The sequence below is a fragment of the Amblyomma mixtum genome, chromosome 3 (assembly GCF_055824585.1).
Source record: "Amblyomma mixtum isolate Tamu chromosome 3, ASM5582458v1, whole genome shotgun sequence".
Lineage (NCBI taxonomy): Eukaryota > Metazoa > Arthropoda > Arachnida > Ixodida > Ixodidae > Amblyomma > Amblyomma mixtum.
Genome location: NC_143014.1, coordinates 279535598 through 279561895, shown reverse-complemented (window position 1 = coordinate 279561895; position 26298 = coordinate 279535598). Strand labels below are relative to the sequence as shown.

The 26298-nt window shown below is 45.9% G+C and overlaps 1 protein-coding gene across 1 annotated transcript; it reads right to left on the bottom strand.

The window, feature by feature from the left end:
• Positions 1-563: 563 nt before the first annotated feature.
• Positions 564-26159, bottom strand: LOC149355001 (uncharacterized). Its single transcript, XM_089576050.1, has 3 exons — positions 26094-26159; positions 4716-5042; positions 564-1371 (listed from the first exon to the last, which is right to left on the bottom strand). Exons 1-3 carry the CDS (start codon positions 26157-26159, stop codon positions 877-879), a joined length of 888 nt encoding a protein of 295 aa, XP_089432176.1. The 3' UTR covers positions 564-876.
• Positions 26160-26298: the final 139 nt, after the last annotated feature.

Sequence of the window (26298 nt, the reverse complement as noted above, 5' to 3'; positions counted from 1 at the left end):
AAGAGACGCCGCTAAGCTGCTGAACGGCAGCGACAGCTTGTCGCTACCGAAACGTCAGGAGGCGAAACTGTTTTCGCTAGGTTGATGCTGGCCTAGCTGAGATAAGCCACTGCTATTTTTTTTGGCAACTTTGCTTGTTTGCCTGTCAACGTCTCTCGAGGACAGGCCATCAGCGGATCGCAAAATTCTACGGTATTCTCTATTACCCTTTCTCGTTCGGTATTTCCAGTGCAGTTGTCCAATACACCTTTTTAGCATGCGGTAAAAACTACTGGGAAGATCGTGCCTCCGTACCCGATACCCTTCCTCATTGCAATTTCCTCACTTTCCAGAAGTGTGCTTCCTGCTGCTTACACGCACAGCGATATTCCGATTTTAAACCCCATTTTCCTACCAATAAACCTGGTTTATTAGGAACTTCTCGAATCCAAGCATAAAATGACGGCTTTGTTGATGGACACAACTGCCCTCGCTTCGTGATCATCAAATTCTTGCTACAAAAAACGCCAGGTCACTTTTGCGAGGAGTTTTTATAGTTGATGCGAATCAATGGACAAAAGTGCTTGACAGACAGAACAAACTTCTATTGCATATCTGCTGCTGCATATCAGGCGCAATCATACAAGTGCGCATTACCTAGTAAATATTAAAATTTAAAAGTCACACAGCTATATATACACATACATACACACACAAGTTCTTCTTGCGGACGCTGAAGTCCAAGTCGAAGAAAGCACACATTCAAAATGGTATCACTGGCAAGCTCCAGCAGCGCATTCTGATCGAGGCGCAGCCGGGTAGTTCCTAGTAAATCTTCGCGTCGACAGTGAGTACAATACGTCGTGCGTCCACTTCTCCAGGATGTTCTCCAGGGAATCAGGGGAGTCGATGCTGAAGCACATGAGGATGATGCTTGTGTCCGGGTAGAAACGTGGCCAAAGCCTTTTGCTCGCTGTCAACCTGCCACACTGCATCGCACAACGCCAGCTCAGCCTCTTTGCCGTCGACCTCGATGTCCGCGACAATGCGCTCACGGGCGGTATACTCGCAGCCATCACGAAACTGATCTTTACTGAAAACTATCAGAGGACACCCTTTCCGGCAGGCGCCGTCCCCACTGTTCCCTTCCGGATCGCTGCCACCAGTGGTCGTTATTAAAATAAGAACAAAGAGCTGCAAGCCGGTGATTGGATTTGAGGCTTTCCTTGCAAAGCAAGTGCCACATTTCGAGGAAGGTGATGAGCTGCTAGAAGGCGTCTGGGTTGGAGCAGCATGGGTTGAACATGGTTCTTCTGAGGTGCACTTCACTGCCAGGTTGTGAACCAGCGCACTGATCCCAGGGCATCCCAGGACTCCTTCCTGGAGGGCATCCTGTATTTGAAATTGCCCACTACGTTAAGGGGAAAGACATAACTTAAGCTTTTCGTAATCACTACAGCGAAATTATTCAATGGATATTTTTTATTCCAGGTGACATATTGCAGGCCCTAGTAATTTTCTTTCCGTGAGTGAAGAAAATGTGCTGTATGTGGAGGTGTGATCTTTTTTTTTAAATATCACCTAAGCCTGGGAATCTCCGGGTGCACTGGTCCCACCTTACCTCGCTTGTTGCTTGCGCAACGCCGCCCACTGGCATGCACATCATTTGTGCGGCTAATCACTGCAGTACAAATTAATGCGCCCGTCCAGCTTACAGCACATAATGGAAAGTATAGAATCCATACTAAATACCATGTTGTCACCACAGCTCTGACACCTCATATTCTCTAGCCTTAGAGAAGCGGTGCTGTAACCTTGCAAGTGTTCCTTAGTGTTCAACGAAACGCGAAAATTTATATACAGCTTTAGTTGCCTACTACTAAGCTATGCTTGCACGAAGCATTTAAAACATTTAGAAGTACCTCCGTGATTGTTTAAGAGGTTTCGAAGTCAGGAAGAGTGCCTTGCAACAGCAGGCTGGTTGTCCTATTATTCCACTTCTGTAGGAGAATTCTAGTTAAAGGGAAGCTCTTCTCGGCGCTGACGCCGTAGAAAGATTGAAAACAGAAAGAAGTACAAAATAAACTTCATCGCTGTACTGCACATACATAATTTGTCCAACAATCTCACGAGCCAGGAACTGCACGCAAAAGTGATCGTTGGTTTATCAGTGCGTGGAAAAGCGACAAAGCTTGGAAAAATTGTTATCGATGACAACAAACGCGAAATAAGTTGCGATACACCGTGAGCTCCTCGTAAACTGCGGTGTTTATGTGGCACATTCGACAGCTTTTGCAGCGTTGCTCTTAAGCGCTCGTTGCTGGGCTAAGCAGCGTCGGCGTCGTAACCAATCGAGTGGAGAAGGAGCAAAGCGTGCGTTACAAGTAAGGCGATAGCCAAAGAGAACGCGATGAGGGAAGAGAGAAAGGATTTTACAGTGGCTGCGACGAGTTTATGGCATGCTCAGTTTGCAGCTTCTCCTGAATATGTCTCATGTCTCAGGGAACTGCTGTGCAACTAGAGCAGCGCGGGGACGGGTCATCTGGGTTACGGCTATGGATGTTGCTTTTGTACGCCAATTCACAGCCAGTTTCAAGTTTTTATAAAAAAAATTGGAACATGGTGACCAGGGAAGTAACGGAAAATATAGAAGATGAAAAGTACAAAAATGAGAGTTGTCTGAAAAAAATATTTATCGCCTTTTGAATGGCAGTTAATACTGAAAAATTCTTTAAAAAAAGCAAGTTCTATCTAGCATATGCTGTATGTATAGTTACATATGCGAGCTTTTGCAATCTCCTGCTACTCAGAATAAAACTGGGATTATTTCGCAATAAAAGCAAGCCGTTATTTAGGTTCCCTGGTTCTATGCATTTGCCGTCGTCTCTCTGCGGGTTGTTTTGTCAGCCTCTGGTATTGCTTTTCCTCTCGATAGAAAAGGAGAAAATGCTTGCATAGCTCGCGCTAAACATTTCAAGATGCCCGCATAATGCAACGAATGATTATATATTCGGATATATAACGCTCACTGAAAGTTCGTGGCGTCAAAGTGAATAATGAGAACGTGATCTCATAGGCCATGATAGTTTGGTTTAAGGAGTTGCAGAAGCGTCTCAAGATACCACGGACGCCGCAGCGGAGGGCTCCGGATAATTTTGACCACTTGGGGTTCTTTAGTGTGTACTCACTTCACACTGTACATGGGCCTGTAGCATTTCGCCTTGAACAAAATGCGACTGCCGCGGCCGGGATAAAACTTGTGTTTTTCCGCTCATCAGCCGATGGTCACAACCACTGAGACACCGCGCAGAAGCCCTCTTGATTGATGTACACTTTGCGCGGGTAAAAGTAAGGTTACTAAATGCTGCGAAGGTAATTTTCAGTAGTAGGAATATATGGTAGGTTTTGGACGACGTGGGAAACATTAATAAAGTAATATGATGTTCTGCTTTCATCAAAGCTATTTGTACGATTCAGGAACCTGTAGTCTCTTGCATAACATATATCCTTGGAGCCTTCCTTCTGACAAGCTTAGCGGGTGCTCTTGAAACGCCCGTTGAAGTCGTACGTTTAGAGCGGATTCGGAGTGAGCGCCCCTTCTCCAGCGATTTGATCACTAACGTTGCAAAGCCGGTTTGTCCTGCACGGTGAGACTCAAGCCTGGTGGGCTGTATATTTTTGAAAAAAGGATGTACGTGCTTTCAGCAGTAGGAATGTTGCCAAAACAAAAACAGCATGGGTGCCGCACATGTCGCCTGCGTAGCTTCGTCTATCCTGGCCATTCTCCGGCAACATACGTGAATCCAAGAATGAAATGTGAGATTATTAATGTGGCAGCCCTAAATGAAGGGTTTGAGCGGGCAATTAACACGGCTGTGATGGGATTGTGGACTCTCTCGGAAGGGTAGATTCTTGGTAAGACTACTGAAGAGCAGGAACGCCAACTTTTTCACATATGTCCCCTTAATGTTTTTTTTCCTTTCCAAAATTAGGATAAGCATGTAATATAGAGGACGTCTAAAGGCAGGAATACGTTTTTCTGCACATATATTACATATTTTCCTTCCTATCTGTTAGCGGTCACAAGCCCAGAGACCTTTCTGCTTTGTTAAAAATCTGTTGCCGTTAATAATCACAAAGCCATTTGTTGGATCAAGAGTGGTGATTAAATACAGCTATTAATAAACTTTTCCGGGTTACTGCACGCGATATGTACATTAAAGAAGTATTGTTGAGCAGTTCGAATAATCTTCCAATTGCTGAAATAATGTATTTATCCTGTTTTATATCATTGATGACCGAACCCATTTGAGGAAGAAAACGAGCAGCCATGTATTCTTTAGATTCCTTCTCCGTTTCGTTTTGATTTGCGCTGGAAGTTCCCAAAAAATTTTTTATCCTTCTTCACGACCTCATTGACGGAGGTAAATGTGTAAAATCATATCTTTCAAAACCTTTACTCAGCAATGTCAATATGCATATTGCATGTAATGAGCGCAAGTAATTAGCGCCCTAATTCTTGTAACATACATAAAAGTCATGCACCGTAAATAAATAAACTGCACTTTTAATGGCAATTCGTGTTTGCGAACGTGCCGGCTAACCGACTTTTAGTTGCCAAGGCTGCTTGAGATTGATGGCAGGCCCGCCACACCCACCAGCCCTATATTTTTATGGGCCACTAAAAATTAAGCCGCGAAAGAAGACTCGCAAATTACACCCTCCACGAAACATACCTCTTCGTAGGGGCAGGTCTTCCCAAACTCGCAACGCATCAGGCCAAGGCTCCCCATGACGCTGCTTTCGTCCATCAGCGCACGCGCCGCGGCCGCAGGGTCCGCATCGATGATCCAACAGAGCAGCCTGAGCAGCGTCTTGTCGCGAGCCGCGCAACGCGAGGGGAGCCCAATGTCCGGCGGCGGCTCGGCGAGAGCAGCATGGCGACCAGGGTCTCCCGTGGTAGAGCCGTACACTTGCGCTTGATGGGTGCGGCTTATCGAGTCCTGGTAGGGTCTTTGTAGCTCGTCGCCTCCTTCAGCTTCAGACCTGCGGATAAGAAGCGCCTATTCGAAAGAATGTTAGACGCGAAACGCAACAGCCGTTGCTCCCATGGGTACGTATCCTATTGGCCGGGTGATCGCGTGACTAGCATCCGGGGCTTCGCCTAATACTGTTGATTTTCTTTTTCTTTAACGATCATAGGCGTTCTTCGAGTGAGCAGTGAAGAAGGACGAAGATGTCCAAGGAGCACGACTTCGTTCTTCCTCGTTGCTGCCATCGCTTCAGAGGCAACAACAACCACTTCGTTACTGCAACCGGCAGATTCCCTTGTGAACTCAAGGTATCGGGCTGCCATTTTCTCGGGTTCGCTTCGGGTTAATTCCTCTCGGGTTCAATTCTGGGTTAGGATCCAGAGTGACATTCCGTTCCGATTCTAGCCAGATAAATTGGGTTCAAAATCGAAAAATATTGGTTAATGGTGAATATTCTAGTCAACCCTTTTGATCCTTTTCCTCTTCTGTGTAACGCTTGAATACGCTAAGCGCACAATCTGTATTATGCAAGATGTTTCGACTTCACCCACTTGGATGTACTCTATGCGGCCAGAGGTGAAAATTTACGACGAGAGCCACTGATTGAAAGAAACTAAACACGGTCTGTTGGTTTAGTTGGTTGGTTGGCCTCGAGTAGAATGGCACATACCCACTACGGGGGAGTGGCCAAGACACAGGCGGTGAACTGTTGAAATGATTAGGAGCTTCAGAGGAAAAGGAGAATTAATAGGGTATAGGCTGACAGATTGGACGACGCAACGAAAGGGGTCCTGTTAGCTGGGAGATCGAAGATGGGAGGACGGCATAATGTGCAGATTTGGATGCAACATCTGGAATGGTTCAATTTTGTATTGACTGAAAGAGAGGCAGAAAAAATAAAAAAATAATAATAATAAATTAAAAGTTTGATAATCAGAAAAATGAAAACAAAAAGGGGGAAAAAATAAATAAATTAAAAAAAAAGTAAAAAAAAATTAGCATGGGAGTCGCTGTGTTTCTAAAAGAAATTTTTGAACTGCACAGCGCGCACTCCTGTTGCTTCGTCCAAGCGAAGTAGCGCCAAAGGAAAGAACAACCTCAGTGGACACAGGCAGACCCAGCTGATGAAACGGAATTTCTAATAGGCGCCTCCTCAAAGAAGAGAATCGGCGGCAGAACAGCAGGAAGTGATCCACTGTCTCAGGCTCGGCACAAAATGAGCACAGAGGAGAAACCGCCAGACCAGATCTGTGAAGGTAGAAATTTAGCAGAGGAACTCGGCATCGCAAACGCGTGAAAGAGACCTCCAGTCTGCGCGAACTCCAGTCTTTGCTGCTCCAAGGGTGCAGAAGATGCTTGTATTCGGGGGATGAAGTAAGCGCCGAGGCTGAAAATTCCTGAAATATTGTGTAACTGCGAAACCTCACCGCAGCTGTATATGCGCAGGTTGGCAGGACCGCAATTATTGGGCCACAGAGAGAGGCCCTTGCTAATGAATCAGCAACCTCATTTAACTGAATGCCCACGTGACCCGGTACCCAAAGCAACCTCACCGAATTTAGATGAAGCGGGATCAGCTGCTTAAAGAGGCGTAATGCCCGAGACTCAGAGGGTGATGATAATGAAAAGCAAATAGATAGAGAGTCCGTCATAACCATGACTTTGGAAACGGCAGGATCTAATTTACGTAAAGCTAGAATGACAGCTAATAATTCGGCCAGATAAATTGGAGTGAAGTCAGGGAGACGGAGAGAAAAGGACCATCCCAATGCAGGAGAAAAAATGCCCACACCTGCCTTTTCACGATCCTGCGAGGCATCGGTAGCAATGAGAATATGAAAAGGAAAGGATCTTAGGTGGTCCTGTAACAAACCGAGAAGGAGAGGAAAGGGCTGGAGCTTGGCATTCGATGGGAAAATGTTATCAAATGCAATCTCGACTGAAGGTGAGATGTTATGCAGAGGATGGATATCTGTGAGCTTAATGTTTAAGGGATCGAGGAGAGACTGCACGAAACATATCTGCGGAGTATGCAAACGAGACCAGGTGGCATTTAAAAAGACTGCGGGCTGACTAAGAAATATTACATTGGATGTGTGGAGAGGAGAGTCGCACAAATTTAAAAAGGTTTGGACTGTTAAAAGGCGAAATCTGGCTAATAAAGATGGAATTCGCGCCTCAAGGTGCAGGACAACATTAGCTACATACTTCGGAAGTCCCAAGCAGAGGCGCAACGCCTCACGCTCCAAGAGCACAAGCGGTCGAAGTTTATAGGGAGGAGCTCCAGAGAATAAAACACATCCGAACTCCAAAATTGGGCGGACATACATTTTATAGATCAGCAGAAGTGTGTGCCTTCTCATCCCTGACCTAGCGCTGCAAAGACGACGCAGGATGCCAATGGCCCGAGCTCCTTTTACAGAAACTTGCTCAATGTGAGGCCGCCAGGACATAGTAGAGTCATAGATCACTCCAAGATACTTCACTGTTTGAACCTGAGGAATTATATGATTTCTATAAGAAACGCAGATATGTACAGGATGAGAAACCGGGAAGACTAACAAGGCGCATTTGTTCACATTGAGGGACAGATGAATACTTCCTAACCAGTTGTCAAGAATATTGAGGTAATCCTGCAAGATCTGATACAGAGAGTGAATATCTTTTGCAGAAGCAAAAAATGCGATGTCGTCAGCGTACACGTAAGTTGACACATTATGGATGCATGGAATGGAGCTTAGAAAGATGTTAAAAAGAACAGGGGAAAGAACTGAGCCTTGCGGAACACCTCTTGTCTGTCGGAATTTCTTTGAAGAAACACCATTTCGGCAGCAATAAAATTCTCTGTTTTCCAGGAAAGCAAAGATCCAGGCTACGAAATAGTTTGGGAAATTAAGGACCTGTAATCTGTGTAACAGCATCGAGTACTCGACGCTGTCGTAGGCTTTACTGATATCCAGTGTGACAAGCGCGGCAAACTGTTTAGTGCTGCGAGCTAATTTAATACGGCTCTCAAGGTCAGTATGAGCACACCAAATCGAACAGCCCGGCCTGAAACCAATTTGACAAGGATTCAAGATATCATTTGCAGAAATGAAATACATGATACGACGAAGCAGGACCCGTTCCACCAATTTCACTAAATTCGATGTTAATGAAATCGGGCGTATGTTGTCAGAAGTGAAACCCTCCCCTTGTTTTTTAAGTATTGGAACTATTTCCGCAAGACGCCACTCATGGGGTATCCATGGACCTTTAAGGGAATGGTTAACCAAAGCCAATAGATCTTCAGGAGATTCGGTAAACAAAACTTTAATCATAGATGTAGTGACCTTATCGGGGCCAGGAGCCGCTGGAGATAGGCGCAAAACAATTTGCGAAAGCTCAGGCATAGTGACCTCAATGAAATCACTGGAGATGCATGAGAATGTAGGTGGATAATGAAGTGCAGATGTGAATCGACGTTCTAGGCCACCCGCAATTCCCTCTAAGGCCTTAGCGATGTCAGCAGGGGATTGAACGAGGGATTCAATATTGACAGCCGGTGGAATCACTTTCCTTCTCCTCATAAAATTAAACAGGGCCCGTTTATACCCTGACTGAGAAAGAAAATCATAATGACTTGTAATATACTCCTCCTTCGCGCGGGAGATAGTGCGCTTAAATGTTGCTGCGACATACTTATAATCCAACCAATTTTTAGGGCATTGATTTAGGAGGAGTTTCTTCCAGGCTGCTTTCCGCCGTCTATAGGCACGCGTGCACTCTGCATTCCACCAATTATTGGTGATTGCATCCTTGGATCCTGTGACTATGAATTCAGACTTTTGCCTTGCGCGTTCCAACACTGTGCATATATGTGTAGCTTTACATTCGGAACTCGTAGTGGTGTTTCGGTCCGAATCGATTGTGAGAGCTGATTTGAGAGTGTCTTTAAAGCGAACATAATTTATGAAGGTGCGCTGTTGTCGTTCGGGAAGAGTTAAGTTACACGCAACCCTGAAACTGATCGGTAGATGATCACTGTTAGTCGCGCAGTCAACAGGCGCCCAAGACGAGACAGAGACTCCTGGGGAGGAAAAAGTTAAGTCTAAAACAGAGCGGCATAGACCACGTACAAATGTAGGCATGCCTGAATTGTTGCAGACTATGTTGTTGTCGCAAATCCAATCAAATAGTCTAGAGCCGAAACAATCTGTTTTAAACCCCCACGTCACGTGGTGCGAATTAAAATCCCCAACTAATAAAACCTGAGATCTGCTGCTAGACATCAATGAGTCAAGGGGCCGAGTGTCATGCACACCTGAAGGGAAATATGCGTTAGCTATAGTAAAGGGCTGTTGACCTGGGATATTGAGATCAACCGCAAGTATTTCGCACTGACTGTCCGCATACTGAAAAGAAATGAAGGCCCTGTGACAAAACTTTAAGGAAATTAGCAGCAACAACCCTCCCCCTCGTGAAGACCTATCTAGCCGGAACGAACGGTAATGTTTGAGATGATAATTAATATCTGAAGTAAGCCATGTTTCCTGTAACGCAATTACATCCGGTTGAAGTTGAGTACATAGGCATATTAAATCTGTTGAAGCTGAGGATATAGATCGGCAATTCCATTGGAGAACACTTAACGACCCTATCTTGGCGGGAGAGCTGCAGCGGCAACTGCCGCTTCGAGAATCCTGGTCTTAGGATTTTGATTTGCATGACTTTTCTGGGACTTGGACTGGTGACAAGATGGATCCGGGATACTCAAAGGAGACCCACTTCGTTTTTGGGCGCGGGTATCGAATTCCATCTCAACACATTCATCAGAGGATGCGTCCTTAACGCTGTTCGGGAGAGATTTTTCAGGAGTCGTTTGTCGCTCATGCTGACTTTGGCCCTGTGGAGCGCTATTGATGTCCACAGATGGTTGAGGAGCAGCCGAAACCATAGAGGACAAGAGCGGAGCGGCGTGCGCTTGCAGCATATTAGTCATCTGGGTAGCTACTACCTGTGAGATGCACGTGGATACCGTTTCCATAATACGTTCCATTGCATTCGCCACTGCTTTTTCAACCGCAGCGGTAATTGCTTGTGTCCAAGAGGCGTCCATTGCAGGTGGACACTTGGCAGCCACACTAGAATAGCATGAGGCTCTTTCTTTGACTGCTGCAAAGGCCTCTCGTCGCGTGCATCGACGTTTATCTATTATCTCTAGAACCTGCACTTCTTGAGCTCGTGCAGGACAATCAGGACAGTTGGCAGAGTGGGCATCACCACACAGGCAACATTTTTCTTGCTGTTCAGGGCATTCTTCTCTAGCATGGCTTTCGCCGCATGCACAGCACCGTGAGCCCGATTTGCACGCTTTGGCGCTGTGGCCAAATCTCCAACAGTTCTGACACTGAAGGGGACGAGAGTTAAATGCGTCAACTCGAAACACTAGTGGCCACACTTTGATCTCTGAAGGGCACACCACTCCTGCGAATGTGGCTATGACGGACTCTGTAGGTATTTTCACCCCCTCTACCATTCTGCTGCAACGATGGACCGCAATGACGCCCGCAGACGAGAGGTTCTCCAGCGTTTCTGAAGGGCTCAATCGAGAGTCAACACCTCGGACTAAGCCCTTGGAACATGCTAAATGAGGCGGAATAAATGCGCTCACCGGGTGGTTGGCAAAGGAGGTACACCTCAAAAGGTCGGCGACACAATCCTTGTCCGGCGACCTGCACAATATCCCACCCTTGCCGAACTGCCGCACATCTGTGATTCGCATGAAATGTGGCGATGTAGTCTGAAGGGCCACCTGCACCGCTTCCGGGTTATTCAGACGAATGGCGCCTCCATCAGCTGGAACTAAAGCCACAGGAATGCTGGTGACTCCACTGCGAAAAAAGACATCGATTGGGAGCTGGTCCTGTGGAAGAGAGGCCGACCAAGGGGAAAACCCTTGGCCGGGAGAAGAGGTAGACATTAAGCCGTCGTCCCGCGCCCTATCACAACGCATGAATCAGGATATCAAATAATAATTTTTTACTTGAATTATGCCTTACAGATTTTCAAAAAATTAGACGCAGAGACGTGCGGTTAACACACCTATGTACAATAAGTGTGCGGCCAGGTGGACATTAAATGAGATTATATTGTTCGCCTTCAGGAACCTAATTAACTAAATTGGATTAACGGAGCTTTCAGTGAGTGCACTTTTATACCTGGTGTTTCACCTAAGATGTCCTGCATATTAACAATAAAGGGTTATTGAAGTAGAAGAGCGCTTTTCTCGGCGCAATATTGCCAGCTGTGTGACGCATTAAAAGACAGCTAAGACGTGCTAGCTAATGGGATATTTGTGTAGCACTGAATAGTTGATTCTTTAGCCCTTACTGTAAGCCTCCTTATTTAAAGCTAGGCACGTAACCCACCGTAAGTAATATCCTTATCACTTTTTAAAATTTCGAGAACACAGTTTTCTTCGGCGCTGTGGCCCACCATATTTTGCCTACAATGCGCAAAAATACATGCGCTTTCGAAAATCTTGCAGACAAAGAAATCCCTCGAGTGCATACTAAGTCGTCAAAAGAGCACAAATTTGCTGGGCCATAGCGCAGAGGGTAAATGCGTTTTCCAAAATTTAAAAACTAACATGGATATTCTTTGATGCGCTTGGCGCCTTTCAGCAAATAAGGAGACAACCAGTAAAAGTCGAATAGTTAAATTTTCAATATTAGACAATTATTCTGCTATTTTACACGTCTTAGCTTCATTCCGGTGCGCAACACCACTGCGTATGTTATCCAGGAACTAGCGCTCGTGTAACTCAAAAATCTTGTTTTTAAAAATTTCAGGACATCTCAGATAAAATTCCCGGTGTAATAGAAAAGACAAGGATGTTGTATTGGCACACCATTCGATTTGGTAGGATTCTTCTAGCAAGCTTGTGTGCCGTGGTATTAGCGTCTAAATTTTCACCTCGAGGCTCATAATTCCCCAAGCAAGGTAGATTCGATTGGCTGATAGTGCAGATTGATTTAACTTGCCAATCAGCGCCTAATTTTGCAAATTCTCTAAGGCTTAATTTTGATCACCGTGAATAGGATGCAACAACAGAACAACGGGAACCGCACCTCAAGGACACATTTCTTCAGGCATCCATCCAGGGATACTTTTTCTTTGAATCAGGCAACGTGTAGATAGTGTGAATTTGCAGGGGTCTGGCCGTCAGGTCTGTGTGTGTGTGGATAAGCACAAATATGTTTAAACAGAAGAAATGCCAACTAAATGTATTAAATACATTTAGAATAAGGCACCAACTTTTAAATAATTTAAACTTCCGGCGTTCGAAAAGAACTTTGCGAAACGAAGGAGTAATTAATGTGATGTGAGACATGATAATGGGTTTCAAAAGTTCGTTGTACAGCCTATGGCAAAAAAAAAGCTATGGCAAAAAAATTTGCGACAATAGTTAGGTAGACGCAGCTTGCATAAGAGCACAAAGTGATTTAAATTTCGTATGCCATTTTTTTTTATGTTCTACTACTGTACCTTTTTCTCAAATTTAACTATCCGCAGATTGTTTAAATTCTGTACAAGAGTGGTAACCAATACATTACATAAGTGGAACTAAAATTATGCGCTTCCAAAAAAACTTTATTTGTTATGTTTTTATCTTTGTCGATGGAATAAAATTTCCACACATGAATTTTATTTTCGAAAAAATACAGATGCACCTAAGCCATTGATTCTAGTTCCAATTATGTAACTACCATTATTAACATCTGTGAAAAGATTTCTTTGCTTCTTCCGTACAGTTCCTGAGAAAAAGGTACACAAAAGTCAAAATATGCTGTTTTGAGGAAAACGCGAATAAAGTGTCTGAAAGCTGTTTCTTTAACCGAAATTTCCCTTCACAGACGAGCTAGAGGAGGAGGCTCAGTTCTTGAAAAATGTGCTACGACAGGACCGATTCCAAACAGGAAATGAAAGCTTAGTTCCTGATGCAAAACGTCACAGCATTGAATTTTTGCAAGCATCCGAAACGAAGAGATCACGTCGAGGTGCGCCTACTTTTTGAGGTGTACGTGACTAAGAAAAAGGACAAAAATTATTTTTGTAATCGTGAATACCGAAGTGTAATCTATTATCTGAAAATTAAAGAAATTTTCTAGCTGATGATCGCACAATGTCAAAATCGAATTTTTTGACAAAACGAAGCCTCAGCCCACCTTAACACAGGTTATTTAGAGGCCATTTAAAGAAGTTTATTGTGTATGTTCGCATTGACTCTGCATTTTCGGAAACAACGACGTGCGAGTGTCGGGACTCCTACCAAGGCGCGGATTGTACTATTGTCATTTGCAATGTTTACAAAAGACGCGTGAATATATTTAACTGCAAGGTTGTACAGCATAAAATTAAATAAGGTATTGAGCGAATTTGAAAAGCTTGAAATTGCTTCCATGGGCTCGAAAGGACACTAGGGATTTCCACAGAAATATCTGTGGATGTTAGTCGAAACGGACAGTCAAGACATCGTCCGAGAGAAACGAATTGCAACCCTATGCGCGAAGTGCCTCATGACATCATGTGCAGGAAATTTATTAAAACCACACTGTTAAACGGAAAAGGGGTTGTTCAAGAATTACAAAAAGAAATTATGAACTCATTTCTTTACTGCCCCTTGCTTACAATGTATGCGGAAAGGTAATGGCCACGTGACTGGCCCGGACAGGCCAGGCCAGGCCCCAGGTTCGAACATCGGATCAAGACGGTTTTTTTTTTGTCTGCGATATCTCTGTTAAAGCTGTATAGCTTTGCTCTGTAGCCGTATCGCTGAGCTTGGATAATTGCTACGAATAATTACTTCTTATTACAAATTTACTGCACCTTTGGGGATTCTCCTAAACATAGAACTAGTCCATTACAGAGATTTCGTAGATTAAAAACATACATTGTAACATATCTGCTCGTCGATATCAGTTTTAAGTATGAAATCCGTTTTCATGAAGGGCGTAGCGCGTCTATAGGGCGGCACACAAGTAGCAGAATTCGCCCATCTCTATTATCCAGGTCATTGCGCTGCTGGATATGACCTTCTTAGTATGCTTTTCACCTGCGAGCTATGCAGCCAGCATGTTTCCCGACTGCTTTCGCGACTTGAGGAGTGTCCACATCTTTTCTTAGGTGGACAGTGCTCTCAGATTCCTTCGCCGCTTTGGCAGTCTTTAGGAGCCGCCACGTGCAGCCGATCTTTACGAACCGCCGCACACAGTCCTTGGCAAAACGTTCGGCGTCTTCGGCTGCTTGCGCATTTTCAGTCGCTATAGCGTTTGTCCGCCCTTCAAGGTCCTTAAGTTTACATCTCAGAACGATAGAATGAAAGTTAGAGGTTAAGGTTTAGAATGCAAAGAGCGTGAAGCTACCAGTTAGGACGCTTAGCGCGAGAGGCTGTGAAGATGGTTGAGTGGTCTAAGTTATCACGAAAACAAACTCTGTGTCCGCCACCAATGGTTCAAATTTTACTCACGACTATAGCATAATGTTTTACAGAGGAACCATTTATCTGAAGCCCTCCATGGCGGATCCACAGCGTACGGCGTTAATATCTGGCCACGTAAGCGAAATTAACGGTCACGTGACCATGGTCATGATGACGGTTCATCACATGACCAGCGCCGTCTTAATGAACAGCGTTTAGGCTGGTGACCATGCAGCCCTTCCGATTGGTGTGGTGGTTTATGCTGCAGCAAACTAGGCAGGTCTGTGACTTTACTGCAGGTCTTCCCCATTAGCAAGACTCTCACCAGCGCATCGACAACTTTCCTTGAATTAAGCGCGTTACTTAGCAGAGCGTAAATAACTGGTGAATTTTTTTTCGTACATATTGTCAGAAGCAAAATTTAGGAACATTTCGGATAATTAGCCGCCGCGATAGCATAAAGGGCAACTGCCTTGGGTCCGGACGTTTTTGAAAAACATGCCTATTGCACAGATGACGCATCGAAGATAACCTCTGCAAATTACTAGAGCCATGCGCGCCCCGAAAAGTTGTAAAAATTCAAAACAAAGCCCGTTCTTTCTTCCCTTCCACAAGCAAACGTCCTCGTCCTCTACTCTGGCTCGTTTGACGTCATACGGAACACTTTCGCTGAAGGCATTCCATTGGTGCGTCGTTATGACTGCGGGCGAAGGCTGGGCGTAGCTGTGGCGTTGCGTCGTCTGCGCAACACTTTACGCAGCGCCCTCCGTTTTGGCACATGCCTACAAACCCGCATGAATTAAAAAAAAACTGAGTATTGAGCGTCCGGCGACAGCCTCGAACCCTAGTCATAAAAATAAAAAAAAATAGTAAAACTGAGACAGTCGGTTCCTCTCCCCCCCCCTCCCATGATTACGTCACGAGATAGCCCTCTGCGTGCGCGCTACCTCCTCAGTTTTTTTTTCCTCCATGCAAGCCCCCCAAAACAAGGTTTTAGTTACCTGTCCGTATGCCGTGTCGTATGTAGTAGAGGCTTTCGCTCGGACACTCAACCGCTCAGCACACACACCACTTATCGTTCTTGCAAGGTGCTCGCACACTCGACCGCTCCGCACACACACTGCTTATCCTTCGTGCATCTTGCCTACGCCTTGGGTCCGTTGAACGACATGAGCTTGGGAGCGGAGATACACACAAACACACAGAACACATAAACACACACGGAGAAAAGCAAACGGGCATTTGGCGGGTCCGCGCTTCGCCGTGTGTTTCGAACAAACCCGACTCCCGCCCCTCAGGTCGTGAAACGATGGGGAGGCCTCAAGAATGAAAATGTGCCTCGCTAACTGGGGTTGACAAACAGATGTATGAAAGGTTGCGCTCGCTAACAAGTTCAGGTGGTCCAGCAGATCGCGCCTCTCCATTGTTCATTGTGCGCAGAAAATGGAACGACGCTGTTTCGTCGTTTCATGCGCACGCAGGGACTGGAGTTGAGCCCCGATCTGGCACAGATTTCCAGGAGATTATGCGTTCGTTCGGGTCTGGCTCCAACGCATCGGCCTTCCTGACCCAACGGTAAAGAATTTGGTAGTTTTCGGAAGACGCTTCGCTCCGGACGACTACGTCCACGACCCAAGCAACTGGAGAGAAGTAGGACAAAGAAAAAAAACGCGACGAAACACCGCGAGGAGGCCCAAAGAGCAAAATAGAGAGTTCTTCAAATAGACCGGGTGGGAAAAACCAAGAAAAGAATTCTTTGCAAGGCGGGGCTATGAAGTAGACATGTGACGCACTGTACCAGATACCACGCCTCCCACTAGCATCGGAGGAGGAAGGGTGCTTTTCCCTCGCGGAGCCTACTCGACGAGGAGCGAGTGAGAAAACTCTCGAGGAGGGAACGGAAGGAGAGGAGCATGGCGAAGTAGTTGATTGCGGTGGCTGTAACCACGCTTTTGACCAGAGGGTAGTCAATTGCCCTTTAAGGGTAATGGTGCTAGGGTGCTGCACATAAAGACGCGGATTCGATATTGGTCGTGGCGGTCGCATTTCAATTCACGCGAAATGCTACAGGCTTGAGTACTGCGCGACGTCTGTGCACGATAAAGAACCCCTAACGGTAGAAATTTTCCCCGCCCCTCCACAGCGTCGTCCCTTATAGCCTGAGCTACTTTGGGACATTGAACCCCATAAACAATGAACCATTTCGGAACAGTTCTATTTCAAGTCTTGTTTCTGGTTCGCCACGATTTTCGGACGGTACTCGCCTCAGTTCGCTAAGACTAGAAGCTAAAAGCACGCGTTTCAATGAGAAATCATGCAAGAATGACGCACTCATGGTGTGGAAGACATAATTCTGAAGCTCCTAGGAAATATCTCAATTAGAATAAAATTTTTAGCGCTGTCTGTATCTATAGGGACTACACGGTGTGATCAGAGTCCTGTAAAGGACAAGTCATAAAACGCAAGTGTATAAAACGCGGTGCGATCCAAGGTGATTCAATCTCGCGGCTGTGTATAATCCCATGCATACATTTATTTGTTTTATTTATTTTATTTTATGCCGTTATTTATTTTATGCCGTTGGAGTGGGAGCACTTCAGGACGCAAGTACAATCAAACCCAGGTGTAGCGAAGTCGATGGGGATTCCGAAAAGTTCGACATATCGACAATGCTGCATACAAAAAAGGACAATCGATCAGCTTGTCTGCAACATAGAAGCAAGAGTAAATTTCATCCACGATAGTGACGCGGTCCTTGCGTTGACGTGCCGCCCCCGAGACGCTGGAAGCGCACCGCCAGCTAGGTATTGCAGAAGATAGGGCCGTAGGATCCCTGGACTAACGGCCCTTTTTTGTCGGGGGCGCAAAGGTGTATATTCACTGAAATGTTTACCACCATCATCATCACCATCTAGCGTGCTTCGCATCGATGCCGTAGCGGACAGTTCTTTGGAACTAGCCACTGCCTATCTAATGCGGCTAATCTTGCCAATAGTATATTATAACCATATTAATCGCTTATTAACCCCTATGTTCCTTTGGTTTCCGCAACGCCTTCGCAAGCTACGACCGACAAGCGAGGTTCGCTGCCATTCCTGTCACCATTAAAGCCCCTCCATTATGTTTTCTGCCGACCAGGTTGAGGAGCGCCAACCTTGCCACCCCCGCGGCTCTTGCTCCTCACATAGATTTCCGACTTCTGGTTTTAAACGGAAGGAAGCGCTGCCGTTTAGTTTCTCGGTTCTCGGGACGAATCTGTGGCTGCGTTGCATCGCTGGTGTTTTCATCCATCGTCGTAATGCTGTTTGAGTGCTATTTTTTCAGGCAGAGTCAGATTTTATTAACCACCAGTATTTCATTAACCTATTATTTCATTAACCTCAAGTATTTTTAAACTCATGGAACATGTCTTGTCCAATTACATAATCGCATTTCTTGAAAAACACAATGTTTTAACGCGTTTCCAGCATGGATTTCGGAGAGGTCTTTGAACTGTTACTCAACTAGTAACTACCATTCACGAACTGGCATCCTCACTTGATAAGGGCGAGCAAATTGACATGTTATTTCTTGACTTCAGTAAAGCGTTTGACCGCGTCTCACGCAGCAAACTAATCTTAAAGCTCCAGAACATTGGTCTTCCTCTACCGATTGTGAAATGGATTCAAGCCTGCCTTAATAACCGAAAACAGTTCGTCCACGTCAATGGCTGCTCATCTGGAATTCTACCGGTTGGCTCTGGGGTCCCCCAGTGAAGTGTCCTTGGCCCTATTTTATTCCTCATATACATTAATGACATCGTTGCCTCAGTTGACACCGCATCCGTTAGTATAAGGCTGTTTGCAGATGACTGTGTCCTATTCAAAACTATCCGTTGTACCAATGACCAAATCGTTTTGTGCAATAACCTTAATGCTGTGAACCAGTGGTGTAATCTTTGGTCTATGGAATTAAACAGAGAAAAGTCTGTCCTTCTTCGGGTAACAAACAAGAAATCTCCGGCTGAGTTTTTGTACAAAGTCAACGAATATCCAATAGTTCAGGTCAACGAGTGTAAATACTTAGGTGTTACGATAACTAACAACTTGGACTGGACCAGCCCCATTAATAAAATCTGTACATCCGCCCTTAAGAAACTAGGTTTCTTCGTTTCAAATTAAGGTCAGCCCCTTCCAATGTTAAGCTGCTTGCATACAATACCCTTATCAGACCTCAGCTGGAATATGGCTGTACAGTATGGGACCCTCACTTCAAAAAAGACGTAAATAAACTAAAAATGGTACAGAGAAAGGCAGTTCGTTTCATATTCAATTCATACAGCAGATTAGATTCACCATCGTCGCTAATGAGTGCTAACAACATTTTGACCTTAGAAAGCAGAAGAAAGATTTCCAGACCGCGGTTTCTGTATCGGCTCTGCAATCACCAACTTGGTATCAACGCACGATTGTTCATTCATCCACGTGAGGGTCGTCAAACTCGGCACTCCCATCTTTACAACCTGGAACCAATGTTTGCGCGTACTAACAGGTATAAGAACTTATTTTTTCCACGCACCGTCTCCCAATGGAATGCACTCCCAATAGAAGTTTTTTCCGCGCGTGATGTAAAAGTTTTCGAAGAACGTTGACGAAAAGCTCTGGGTTGATGTTACTCTTCGCTTTTGCTAATTCATTTCTTTTTCCTTCTTTTTCTGTGTTTGCACTGCGTGCAGCGCGTTTTATACTCTTTGATTGCTTATGATTGCTTGTGTTGCTTTTTTGTGATTGCTTGCTAATGGTGGCGCTCAACTGCGTTTACTTATGACCTGTACTCCCCTCCTGCTGGGTCTTCAATGACTCCAGTATGTTAAAAAAAAGGTAAAGAAGCATATCGAGCTAATGCTTCGTGTCCGCATGCGATGATTGCGAGCATGCGAGCGTCAAAATTTCTGAGCGTTCAAGCCGTGCAGGTGAGCGACGCCGAAGGGTAGGGATCGGATCTAGAGGCTGAGAAAAAGCGTAGCAGCGTGATGACACAAGGTTTGCTCGAACGCTGCGCCGAAGAGATTGAGGTTCTTAGACGAGCCGACATTTTTTTTCCTCCATATGCTAGCAGATACTAAATGGGTGCCGATTTCCGGCGGAAAACGGAACCGGAATAGCCATATATGGACCTGGAAAGAAGCCAGCCCCGCACTTCAAAGTTTGGGGTTACTTAAAAAAGCGCCGGTGACAATGGAGGGGATTTAGTGACCACAAGAAAACAATGGGGCGTTGAAAATAAGTACAATTGATCCAAAGCTGCTTTCAAGCCCTATCGCTGCCAGCAGATGCGCAACGCCGCCCAGGCGACTAATCTCCCAGGGCGAAAAGCCATCGAACTCCGCTTTTAGGAGAAGCGCCACGTTGAAGGGCACGGCGTTCTGTTGGAGATATCGAATGACCGGCAAAATTGGAGTTAGATATGCCGCGCCACTTCCGTGCACATTTACACCGGATTATCAATTGGAAAATATGTATCTTGGATACAGGATATTATTCGAAATGTAAAGCGTTTGGCAGCCGGGCACCACCGAGCCGGCAGCCGTCGAAACGAGAATGCCGGGAGGACTGCACCCGAAGGCCGGCGAAGCGCGCTGTAAAGCTTATGGGAGCCATAGCTCCCACAATTATCTGTACTGAACGCGGCGAGGTCGGAAATGTTACTTTCAGTTTTGCCACCAGCGCCCTTGTCGCGATGAGCATGCGCATGGTCACGTGGGACTTTTTTCATATTTCATGCCGCCGTTTCTTTTCAACGCAGAAAAAAAAAACTAAACAATACGTTTCAAAGTAAAAATTGATCAATCAGACGTTTTCTTGGGACGGTCTAGAATTGGGGCCTGGAATATTTTCCGGGAACGCAATAGCTTAAACTAATTTTTTCCGGTTCATGTGTTTAACGAATGCAACAGAGGACAAGAATAGTCTGACTAACTATATACAGTGGTCTACAACTTGGTTGATGTTCGCTCCACCTATTGTGCCTCGGTGTATTTATAACCTTTGCCAATTACGTCATATGTTGCCAGTTACCCTAACCAATTATTTCGTGGATGTAACTTCCCTATCAGTCACAAAAGAACACACATATTTAGAGGTTGTTTTTTCTGAAAACTACTCTTGTAATGCTCAGGTACACTAAATAACGTTGAAGGTTTGCCGAGTTCCTCAGGCGAAATCTTCCGCCTTCAGGCGAAAACTTCAGGTGAAAACTTCCTGGGGCGAAATTTTAAGCAGTCACTGGTTAACCTAAAGCAAACATGATATGTGTCGAATGTCGTCCCATCTTCGAATACGCGAGCAGTGCTTGGGATTCCTCATCTAAAGCAAACATAGCAAAGCTTGAACGCATACAGGCGCATGCTGCCCGCTTTGTATCAGGAGACTACGACTTCTTAAAACAATATAAATTATTTGTAAACATTTGGGGTGGCCACCTGTCGAAACAAGAAGGAAATACTAGCGCTTAGAGCTACTTTATAATATTTCTAACTCCAAGACAGATATCGACAAAGTTATTGTGACGGGACGGCGGGCCCACGCAGAGAAAGGCACACAGGAACGCATTATGCCCAGGCCCAACCGGCCGCGGCGATTCTTTTTCGGTCTCTGTCTCGCGCTAGCACCTCGCGCTCCCCCCCCCCCCCCCCCGCGCCTCTTCTTTATTCGTATAGCGCAGCGCGCTCTTGGTCAGCGTAGGTCGTATGCCGTAACATTATATATCTAAACAAAACAACATATGTATCAGCGCGCGCAGACCATTCCTGGCAAGTCCGCGAAATTGCTTGCAGGACTGACATATTCAAGTGCAGTTTCTTCCCTAAGACAATACATGAGTTGAATGATTTGCCAGAAGAGACTGTCTCGGCGCCCCTTCATCTTTTATATTAGATTTTAATGTGCTGTTTGCATGAGTTTGACAACTGCTTCTTGCAGCTGCATGCTATTCCGGTTTCCGTGAGATTGAAACCTGTCAACATCATGTTGAACACTTGCATACGTCGTTTTTCTTGACATTTTATTCTTTGTCTGGCCGAAATTCATTTCGGCAAGATATTGTCATCAGTGGTGTCACATTGTTTCTTTCCCTCCCGCTACAACAATGCCCGTAAGGGCAATGTTGGTACGTGAATAAACGAATAAATAAACGTTAGCTGGGACACCTGGTATATGTGGGCCTTTATCTCGTCGTCGTACGTTCGAATGAAAGTGCAGCTAGTTTTAACTCTTCAGAACTGAACTGCATGGGCGCTGTCAAGAATATCGTGTGTGCTTCGCATGATGCACATGGACTGTGACATGATGTGCTGAACAGCTAACACTGTGTTGCAAATGTGTTACAACATAGCGAGATCCGTGATCCGCTAATATATACGAGGTCTGTTAGAAAAGTATCCAACTTTATTTTTTTTGCGAACACCTGATGGATATGAAACAAGCGCGCTTACAGCAGCCGACCTTGAACCCTCGTGCGCATGCACGAATTTTTTCCCGCCTGCCGATAGCGTCAGTCGCTGGGAAGCAGCGTTTGAGTGAGGCAGTGCGCAGTGCTCTCGTCGGTTTTTTGTTGCAAGGAAAATGGCGGAGCGAGAGGAGCAGCGCTACTACCTCAAATTTTGCCAGAAACTTGGCGATAGCCAAGTGAAAACCATTCGAAATGTTCAGACGGCTCTCGGTGATGATGCTATGAGCAGCACACAGATTAAGCAGTGGTGCAAGTGGTTTAAAGACAGCCGCAAATCCATGGAGAGAGAGCAACGCTCCGGTAGGCCATCAACATGCCGAAATGACCAGGTAATTGCCAAAGTGAACGCTGTGGTGATGCGCGACTGTTGTGTGACTATCCGAGAAATTGCGGGAGAGGTGGACATCAGCAATTTTTCTGCACATTCCATTATCACAGAAGATTTGGCCATGGAGAGAGTGGCAGCGAAATTCGTGCCGAAGCTGCTGACGGTGGAAAAAAAGCAGCTACGTGTTGAAGTCTCACAGGAGATGCTGGATTCCACAAACAGTTACCCTGACTTCACCGACGCCGTAATCACTAGTGACGAGTCTTGGGTGTACGGGTACGACCCGGAAACCAAATCCCAGTCGTCACAGAGGACGCATTCCACGTCAGCAAGACCAAAGAAGGCCCGCGAAGTGCGCAGCAATGTCAAAGTGATGCTGACTGCTTTTTTGACTCCCTCTGTGTGGCACACCACGAGTACGCACCCCACAGGGTCAAAGAATGGCTAAATAGTACTACAGGGATGTCCTCCATCGCCTACGTGGTGCTGTGCGGCGCAAGAGACCGGAATTGAGCTCAACAAAAAATTGGCGCATCCCTCGCGGCATTGCTCCGGCACATTCCTCGCATTTGATTCAGACTTTTCTGGCAAAAAACCACACTCCTGTAGTTCAACAGGCTCCTTACTCTCCTGATATGTCCCCCTACGACTTCTGGCTGTTTCCTAAAATGAAGAGGCCATTGAAAGGAGCGCCATTTCAGAAAAGAAAGGACATTATGGCTGCAACGACAGCAGAGCTAAACTCCATTCCGAAAAGGGCCTTTTCGGAATACTTCCAACAATGGCAGCACCGCTGGGAGATGTATATGGAGCCCCAAGGAGACTACTTTGAAGGTATTAGGTTTCTAATGCTCCAGTTATGCCAGTTTTTTTTCTTCGGCCAAAGGTCGGATACTTTTCTAACAGACCTCGTATATATATATATATATATATATATATATATATATATATATATATATATATATATATATATATGACTGAAGCCAACAGCCACACAAACCAAGGGGCACAGGGGATTTTTGTTTTAATTTCTTGATTGTGGTGTTCATTAATTTAGAATATTACTGAATATGTTATCACTTAAAGGTAATTGATTAGAAAAGCATATATATATATATATATATACATACATACATACATACATACATACCTACATACATACATACATACATAAACGTAATTCGGTTGACACACGGTAGAAAAACAACTTTATTCTAACGTTTTGACCACGGTCTGGCCTTCGACGAAGGATAGACCCTGGTCGAAACGTTAGAATAAAGTGGATGTTTGTTTACCGTGTGTCAACCGAATTACTTCTACCGGATCCATCCGATCTTCACCCACTTCTTCTGTGTGTGTGCGTGTGAGTGCGCGTGCGTGCGTGTGTGCGTGCACACGCACGCACGCACGCACGCGCACACGCGCGCACGCGTATACGCACACACACACACGCACACGCGCGCACACGCGCGCACGCGTATACGCACACACACACACACGCACACGCACATCCACACACACACAACCACACACACACATACACACACGCACACACAACACACACACCACACGCACACACCACACGCACACGCGCACACGCAGCACACACGCACGTACGCACGCGCACGCACACACACACACGCGCGCGCGCGCACACATCACACACACACACGCACATACACGCGCACACGCACGCGCACACGCACACAACACACACGCAACACACACACACTACAACACGCACACAACACACACACACACAAACACGCACGCACGCACGTGTGTGTGTGGGGGGGGATCACTAGCGGAATGCGGTTCGCGCTATGCCGGTACTCTCTCCTGCCGCTTCCTGGGTCAGGAGTAGGTCAGGTCGCCTTTCTTTGGAGCGATCGCTCTGTATGGGCCTGACGGTTCACATGGGCAATGAGATCACGCCTGCTTCATAGGTCGAGTCTTCAGTTTACAGCGCATCCTCGAGCTCCTGCACCTGGCGAGAGTGGCCACAACGCAGTGAACAATCGGCGCCCTCCTAGCACATTTAGGCTGCTAGCGCGTCTGTGAAGTACCTGCCACCACAGAGTAGTCTGTCACAGAATATTTCGAGGCTGCCCCCTCGCGTATAAAATGTGTTCAGGGTTGCGCAAGGGTCGCAAATCTTTGGCCTTGGGATGGAAATGACACAATCACGTTCTCCCGTGACCGTCGTTTTTGTTCGTACTTGTCATGTCGGAGCTGAAACGCACGCGAGATGAGTGTCACGCAAGGAACGAACAATAAACCTGAAAACGGGGCAGACGAACCCTTCCCGACGTTGGACGCTGGGCAACTCTGATTGCCATAAAAGTGTGGGCACGTCAGCCTGCGTTGGCGATAACTAGCGGCCGAAAGACCTCTGAGGGCTCATCATTTAAATATTTAAACGCTGCATTAGGAACCGATTTTTCAAAAAAAATTCATAGTGACAACCCACATATGCTTTCCAAGAAGAATAATGGTGCCACATTTGTAAGGACTAAACATGCTGTTTGCCATATTTTATTTTTGGAGCACTTGCGTTTCCCATATACAGAATGGTAATGTCGTCTGAAACATCTTGTATGCGTTGTGCAATGCATTTTTTTCTGGAGACAACCTTAAAGCTAGCTGCCTGCAGTTTGGTTGCAAATTATAGACAAAAAAAATATTTTCTTGCACCACGCTAACTGTATCGCATTCACCGCATCAGCAGCCTTGATAGACAGGAAAGCATTCTTTGCGCAATGGCTTTTACACCATGGCTATGATACTGCTGGTGACAAAAGTCTCCAGGACGCACGAAGCGATCTAGGCGCATCTAGACTAATAACATCTGCATTCACTGCACCACACTGGAGCGCGTGAGCGCACCTGTCAGTTCCGCAAGTTTGATTTTGATCACCTGCCTAATAACGGAGCTCTCAGCTTTTGATCGCAGTTATGCTTCCTGGAGGCTTATGCCCCGGAACGGTAGTATACATCTCACACTGACCCACGCGCTACCTTCAGCTAGGGTTCGTCCTGAGGGAGAGGGGTGCTGTGTTCATACCAGGCATGTACCTCCGAGGCCTCTTGCTTTGTGCAATCTCTGCCGTCTTCGGGTGTTCGTGATACGCCCCGAGCGCTTGGAAACGCCTCTAGCTCAGACGCCGCTTGTAGCTAGGATGCGAGAAGCCAAAGACATCCAGCAGATCAAATGTGCTAAGAGTGGGCGCTTGGGATGTGGCCCACGACACCATTGTGCGATGAAACCCGAAGATTTACGCCCACACATCTCATGGGCAGAATGCGAGAGCATTTACGCCAGGCGGAGTAATGCGAGGTATTTTAAAATAGGAGTGTCGGCTGTCTTTTATTCTGCTGCTGCACAACGCCGCTGTTCCAAAAAACGAGCATTTGCATAGACCTCACTGCTAGTGAAATACACAGGCTTTAGTGCTTTACTTTTATTTCGCGAATTGCCCCCTAATTTCCCTTTTGTTCTTTCAACATTTAAACATTGTTTTCCTCGGGAAGGGTTCGACAAACACTCGTCTCTGACATGGCCTAAATTACCCCCGTTTACCAGTAATAGGTGAGAGTCTTAAAATAAGTCATAGGAAATACAGTTCCGATGCTTTCCACAATGATCACAGAACATGAAAAAACAAAAAGTTTTAAATGTAGGGTCTACTTTGAAGGAAAATAAAGTTTTGTATGTCCCAATTTTTAGCATTGGCAAGTAAAAGATCAATCTCTGTCTGCCGGGGAGAGTCCAGAGTGCGGGGTCCTTACAGCGGGTCCTTACAGAGGCTCCACCAGTGGTCGCCTCGTCCACCAGTCTTAGCTCGTGACCGTGCTCAGAGCTGGGCATGATCGCCTCCCACTGGTCCAGGTGTGGGGTTATGTATGTTGGTTACCACCATATATTTTTCTTTGAAGTGGAGACCGATGTGGTGCTATACAGTGCGGTCCTTTCCCCTGAAGCTGGAAAACTGCCTACACATGCGGTG

Bases quoted from the DNA above. Each gene is read 5' to 3' on its own strand.
- LOC149355001 (XM_089576050.1), bottom strand. From the start codon at position 26,159: ATGCCCAGCTCTGAGCACGGTCACGAGCTAAGACTGGTGGACGAGGCG. The intron at 5,043-26,093 runs GTAAGGACCCGC...TCTTTCGAATAG, and splicing joins CGACCACTGGTGGAGCCTCT to GCGCTTCTTATCCGCAGGTC. The intron at 1,372-4,715 runs GTATGTTTCGTG...TTTCAAATACAG, and splicing joins AGACCTGCCCCTACGAAGAG to GATGCCCTCCAGGAAGGAGT.